Source organism: Cricetulus griseus, assembly GCF_003668045.3.
Source record: "Cricetulus griseus strain 17A/GY chromosome 1 unlocalized genomic scaffold, alternate assembly CriGri-PICRH-1.0 chr1_1, whole genome shotgun sequence".
In the NCBI taxonomy this organism is placed as follows: domain Eukaryota; kingdom Metazoa; phylum Chordata; class Mammalia; order Rodentia; family Cricetidae; genus Cricetulus; species Cricetulus griseus.
Window position 1 is genome coordinate 210,044,264 of NW_023276807.1, and position 7,162 is coordinate 210,051,425.

Sequence of the window (7,162 nt, forward strand, 5' to 3'; positions counted from 1 at the left end):
TCTCTCCTCTCTGGCCTAAAGGCTTACTCTTTATATACGTTTCTACCTTCATCTTTCCTCTGTTGTGTTTACCTTCATTAGGTTGGCCAATTAGTTTTTGAGATATGTCTTGGTCTATAACCCTGGCTATCCTGGAACTCACTATGTAGACCAGTTTGGACTTGAACTTGCCTCAATCCTCCTGCCTCTGTAAATCCCCTCCTCTGAGATTACAATTGGGATGGTGTGATTCTAGCTTTATTGATGCTTTTATTTCTATTCCTTAGACCTTCATCTGCCTCCTCTGGACAGGGGATCTCTTTTAGACCATTCCTCATTGGGGACTCAGGCCACACAAGAGTCCTCACTCCCAACAATTCTGGTAAGTTAATGTTCTCAAGTCTCCTTTACAATGAGAGGAAGGTCTGAATTTTACCTGAGGAGTACAAACTTGTCACCAGTCGTATCCTATAATATACAGGTTGGCCTTTAGGATTAGGCTGGCCCCTTCCTCCATGTTCCCCTCAAACTAGGGATGAAACCCAGGACCAGGGCCTTACTATGTGTCCTAACCACAAATTAGGTTTCCTGAGACAGGATCTTATTGTGCAGGTCAGGTAGCCTCCAACCATCAGTGAGGTCCAGGTTTACCAAAAACCTTGTGATGACCCTGCATCTCTCCCCCAAGTGTTTTAACTATAGGCACATACCACCAGGCCTAGCTTTTTTGGATATCCCATGTTGAGATTCGCTAAGAGGGCTCATCAGGTAAAGGCTTTATGCCAAGTCTGGTGACATGAGTTTGATCCCTAGAACTCACAGGTGTGGAAATTGCATGATGGAAGGCAAGAGAAACAACTCAAAGTTGTCCTGACATCCACATGTGCACCATGGCTCTCATGTATGTGTGTGCTGGTTTGTGTGCATATGTGAGCACACACACACAGAGATAAATAAGAAATGTAAAAAATTAAACTGGATTTTTAGATCCCACATTGAACATGCTGGGAGTTCAGTTCCAAAGGTTGCAAAATCCAGTGTGTTAGCCAGGCGTCTGTGGCACACGCCTTTAATCCCAACAGATTAGGCAGATCTCTGTGAGTTTGAGGCTGGCCTAGCAAGTGCCAGGATAGGCTCCAAAGCTACACACAGAAACCCTGTCTCGAAAAAACAAAACAAAATAAAACAAAATGCAGTGTGTTTGCTCCTGCTGTCACCAGCCCTGCTGTCCTCTTCAGTAGCTCACCCGCATTTCCACTTCTGGTTCAACTCCACCCTCAAACTGTTTTCTCCTAATGCCACCATGTAGAGCTGTGTTGTCATGAGAAAGAAAATTGATGTGATGGCCCGTTTCTCTAAGTGATTAGCTAATCGATTTCAGACAGGGTTTCTTTCATTCACCCAGGCTGGTCTGGATTCCCTTTGTAACTGAAGCTAGTCTCTCAAGGGTTGGGATTCAGGATTTTACACACACACACACACACACACACACACACACACACACACACACACACACCCACCCACCCCCGAGTCTTCCAATGTAGTCCAGGCTGGCCTTGTCTATGGCCAGGTTGTTCTCAAACTCATGACTCTTCTGCCTCAATATTACAGATACTAGATTTACAGGCATACACCACTATGCCAAGCTACTTAATAGTTTTTCCCTTTCCAAGTAGTAGTCTTTATTTAAGAGCTCACCAGATATTGTGGCCTACAAGTAACATGACTAAGAAACTGCCCAAGTAAGTTATCTGTCACAATTCTGTCCTGTCCTTTAGGTCAGAGGGAAAGCAGAGCCACACCAGAGAATCTTCCTGGTTTCCAACTTCCGGTCCTACAGGTGATGTCTGGCTAGTCAAACTCATATGTGTGTAGAACTCTTAGGCCTTCACACTTAAGGCTGAGGTTCAGGGTGGTAGAAGGTAACCAATGGTGAGTGAGTGAGACAGGTATGATTGTGATAATGGGTGTTTTCAGGATGGCCTCAGTTTCCATGATTCTACCTTACGGACAGATTTTTACAAACCAGTTTGCTGGTTTGGCGTTTTCTAAAATTAAGACACATGACAGTAACTAATCTTAGCCAAAAGCATACTAACATTTCCAGTAGTTCCAAACAAAGTTTTTGTTTTGTCTTTGGTACTGGGTACCTTGTGTGTTGTAGGAAAGTACTTTCCCAGTCATCTGTATCCCCAGACCGTTTTCATTTTAAGTCAGATCGTAGTGAGTTACCCAGACTAGCTGTGATTAGTTTCCCAAACAGTTGTGATTACAAACCTGACCCATTAGCCCTGGCAATGAAAATTCCTTTTCAATGGAATGTATCTTTTGGGTGAACAAGGAAGAGTGTTTATTTCTCAAGGTGAATTTATGGAACTAATCCTAATCAGACAACAAAAGAAAAAGGGTGTGGTGGAAATTTGTAAGAAGTTCCAATAAGTGAAAAATTCAGTCTTGCCTTTTAATTCCACTTTTGTGTCTTGGGTTTTAAGATTTTTTTTGAAGCTATTTTCTCTGAAAGTTTCTCATGAACCAAGGAATAATCCATTCCTGCATAGTAAGATTGGGATATATTTATTTCCATAATCCAGGATGCCCTTTTTAAATTTTTTTAAGATTTATTTATGTATAGGAGTACTCTGTCTGCATGTATGCCTTTATGACAGAAGAGATTTCACTAGAGATGGTTATGAGCTACCATGTGGTTGCTGGGAACTAAACTCAGGACTTTTGGAAGAGCAACCAGTGCTCTTAATCACTGAGCCATCATTCAGCCCCCCCCCCAGATGTCCTTTATTTTATCAGTAAGAAATCAAAATTTAAGTAGGGCCTAGTGACAATAGCCTGTAATTCAGCTACTCAGAGACTGGGGCAGGAGGATCACAAGTTCAAAACAGCCTGTGCTATAGTATGAGTTTCAAGCCTTAGTAAAACCCTGTCTGAAAAGTAAAAATTATCCAGATACTTACATCCTAGAATTTCAGGTGAAATAGGAGAATCACAAGTTTGAGGCCATCTTGAGTTACACAGTAAGTTCCAGGCCAGGTTGGCTAGAGACCTTGTCTTAGATAAAAGAATAGACAAACTAGGGATATAGGCCAATGGTAAGTGTGTTTGCCTGGCATATACAAGGCCTTAGGTGATATCCAAAAACAAGAGAATAAAAAGAAATTTCTTTGCATGTAATTGTTTTTTAAGTTTACAAAAAAAGGGGGGGTGTCTAGGGATGTAGCTCAGTTGGTAGAGTACATGCCCAGCATACACAAAGCGCTGGGTCCAGTCCCCTGTACTTCATGAAACTAGGTACATGCACTCAGGAGATGGACAAGAAATTCAAAGGCATCCTTGCCCACATAACAAACTCAAGGCTCATGTTTCAATGGAGAGAAGAGGGGACAGGAAGAGAGTTTTTGTTGTTGCTGCTGTTGCTTCTCTTTTCTTTTCTTTTCTTTTTTTAGACATTAGAAGCCTAACATTGGCAGCATTTGGGAGATAGAAGTAGGAAGATTAGGAGCTCAAGGCCAGACCGAGATACCTGAAACTGTCTCAAAACAACAAGAAACAATAAACAAAAAGCCTGGGGTTTAACCTGTAAGAAGAAACACTGAAGAAACAGCATCCCTCTCATAGAACCTTACAAATAGAGATTAACCTATAAGGAAATACAAGAGACCTATAAATATTTGGCCCCAAGTTGAATCTTGTTAGAAACACATAATTGGATGTAATGGTGCACACCTGTCATCCCAGCACTTGAGAGGTCAAGGCAGGAGGATCAGGAGTTCAAGATCATCCTAGGCTACATAACAAGTTTGGAGGCTAGTCTGAGCTATATGAAACCCCATCTCAAAAACAAAAACAAAAAACCTGCCTCTGTAAGATACTTGAGGAATTGTATTCTGTTGGGCACTATTAAAGTTGTGTTTGTTTGTTTGTTTGTTTTTTCTGGAACTGGGTCTCATTTATAGCCCTGGCTGGTCTGGAACTCACTATGTAGATCAGGCTGGCCTCAAACTCAAAGAGCTCTGCCGGCTTCTGCTTCCTGAGTGCTGAAATTAAAGGTATGGAACACTATGCCCCACACTATTAAAGAACTTTAAATACCAAGGAGTATTTTAGGTCTGATGACTCGTATTTACATACACATACAATATGTACACGTATATATGTAAATACAAAAATTTATGAATAGCAAGTGTGGTGCTCTGAAAGGAAATGACCCCCAAAATGAGTGGCACTATTAGGAGGTGTGGCCTTGTTGAAAGTATGTCATTGTGTTGGCGGGCTTTGAGGTCTCTTTTGCTCAAGCTTCCTTCAATGTGACAATTGACTTCCTTTTCCATGTAAGCCAAAATGTAGCCAGCACACCATCTGCATGCATGCTACCATGCTCCCTGCCATGGTGATAATGGACTGAACCTCTGAAACTGCAAGCCAGCCACTCCAATTAAATGTTTCCCTTATAAGAGTTGCAGTGGTTATGGTATCTCGTCACAGCAGTAGGAACCCTAACTAAGACAGGATGTTAAATGGTATCTAGATTTTGCTTTAGTATAATTTAGTAGAAAGAGGCAGTAGAATATATGAGTAAAATATTGGCCAGGAGTTGTTTTTTTTGTTTGTTTGTTTTGTTTTTTATGTTGGATGATGGGTTTATTATTCTAGTCTGTCCTTTAAAACAAAACCTATTAGGACTAGAGAGATGACTCAGCACTTAAAAGTACTGGCTGCTCTTTCAGAGGACCTGGGTTGGACTCCCAGCATCCAGTGTAGATTACACATGGTGGACCACAACCCTCTAACTCCAGTCTCAGGGGATCTCTGATGCCCTCTTCTGTGTGCAGGGGTGCACACACATACATGCAGTAAAACACCCATAAATATAAAATTTAAAAAATAAAACATGAAGAAGTTAAAAATAATTACTGAAAAAGTACCATATCCCCAGAGTTGTAAGATCTCTGCCTCCCTGGTAATATCATAGTCAAATGTTCCTATCTTCCCAAAGTGTCTCATATATTTGACATTATAATCACAAAGCACTGAAATATTCTACATTTTTTTTTTCGAGACAGGGTTTCTCTGTGTAGCTTTGGAGCCTATCTTGGCACTCGCTCTGGAGACCAGGGTGGTCTCCAACTCACAGAGATCCGCCTACCTCGTTCCGAGTGCTGGGATTAAAGGCGTGCACCACCAAAGCCTGGCCTCTAGTTTCTTAAGTATGACAAAGCCCTCATCACACCGGATGCATCAGATCTTAGTTTGGGCTGGACATATTGGCATACACCTTAAATATCTGCACTTGGAAAACCAGCAGGCAGATCTCTGTGAGTTTAAGGTCAGCCTGGTCTACATAGACAAGCTCTGGCAAACAGGGATAGTGAGACCTTGTCTCAAAAAACAAAATTTTGGAAGCTAGTCATCATACAGTGAGACACCATGGAGAAGCAATGGCAGCTGGTCTTGTTCCATTAAACTTTGATGGTTGGAAACACTCCTAGTTGTCTGTTTTGTTGTAACATGCAAATATGTTCTCTACTGCAGACATTCTACCAACAGAAGCAGACGGGATTAGCCAGGAGAGAAGGATGGAGCATTTCCAGATAGACATCTCTTTCAGGTTTGATCTATGCATAATGCTCAAGGATAGACTTCAGAGTCTAGTATACCTACCAGGAGATATAGGTTTGGAACATGTATACCGGCTGTTTCTTGGTTTCATTCTGCAGCTTGTTCTCTTATACTTTATATTTTCCTCTCCACAACACTTAAATTTTTTTTACAGTGTGTGTGTGTGTGTGTGTTTGTGTGTGTGTACCACTTGCATATGCCTGTGGAGGCCAAGAGGGTGTGTGATCCTCTAGAGCCAGAGTTACAGGCAGTTTGTGAGCTGACTGACGTGGGTGCTGGGAAACCCAGCTTGGACCTTCTTGACAAGCACAAAGCCTGCTTAACTGCTGAGCCATCTCTCCAGGCCCTTAAATTTTTTATTAATTTAATAATAAATTTTATTATTTACTTAAATATTTATTTAAATAATTTTTATGTAGGTATGGGCTGGGAGTTAGAGGACAACTTGTGGGAGTCATTTCTTTCCACCAGGTCTGTCCTGGGGATACAACTCAGGTCACTAGGCTTGGCGGCCATCTAAGTCATCTCACTGGCTCAATCTTTTATCAAAGCACAAGAAAGCTTTTATGTCTTACACTAGGCTTCAGAAAGATAATTATCTCTGCCCCATATGTACCGCCTTTCATTTCCCAGTTTGAAACTAAAGTTGCAGAAATCCTTGGCCTCATGCTTTGGGGTATAGAGACTGGATAATATACTTATCCTGGTTCATTTCTGAATTTCACTTTTTAGCATTAGACTTTGTGTTCCTGTTACCAGTTTTAATAAGCAAAACAACCATTCCTCTAATTTATTATACTTCTTTTACCCATTGTTCGTTCTACATCCAGTTATGAAATGCTTTGTTTTTCCTTTGTCAGAACAATTGGTAGAATAGATTTCCAGCTTACTAAAGTATGTAGATTAATAAAGAGGAAAAAATCATAAAAGAAGATACTCTTTTATGGCTACTGCAACTCTTGCAGGTTCTAGAAAGATGGGATGAGCAAGTGGAGTTACAGCCTGCCGTCACTACTGAAGCATGAATAAATCTTGTCATCTGACTGCTGGGAACTATGTATGTGCCAACAGATGCTGACTTACTGTCCTCTGGTTTTCTATTTTTATTTAATATATCAAAATATATCCTGAATCTTTAAATAATAAAAGTAGACTAAATCAGAAATAATCTTAAAGTGTGCTGAAGCTTGAAATTAGGGTGTCATATATGCTAGGCAAGAGGTCTATTGCTGAGTTACATACCCAGCCCTTAAATTAGATTGTTAATGGACTTGACTACATCAAACCCCTAGACTCAGGCTTGGTATAGATATAGCCCATTGGCAGAGCTCTTGGAAGGTGGAAGCAGGAGGAGCAGAAGTTCAACTACAGCCATAACTCAAGGCAAGCCTATCAAAAAAAAAAAAAAAAAAAAAAAAAAAAAAAAAAAGCCAGGCATGGTGGCACAGGCCTTTAATCCCAGCACTCAGAAGGCAGAGGCCGGCAAATCTATGTGAGTTTGAAGCCAGCATGGTCTACAGAGTGAGTTTCAGGACAGCCAAAGATACACAGA

The 7,162-nt window shown here is 41.0% G+C and overlaps 1 protein-coding gene across 1 annotated transcript in view; it reads left to right on the plus strand.

The window, feature by feature from the left end:
- Rnf212b (ring finger protein 212B) overlaps window positions 1-5,734 on the plus strand; it is a 34,883-nt gene extending 29,149 nt beyond the window's left edge. Inside the window, exons 13-15 of the mRNA XM_035453464.1 lie at window positions 267-361; window positions 1,758-1,819; window positions 5,524-5,734. Of these exons, the coding sequence (XP_035309355.1) occupies window positions 267-361; window positions 1,758-1,819; window positions 5,524-5,586 (220 nt within the window). The 3' untranslated portion in view covers window positions 5,587-5,734. The remainder of the gene's footprint in view (window positions 1-266; window positions 362-1,757; window positions 1,820-5,523) is intronic.
- Window positions 5,735-7,162: the final 1,428 nt, after the last annotated feature.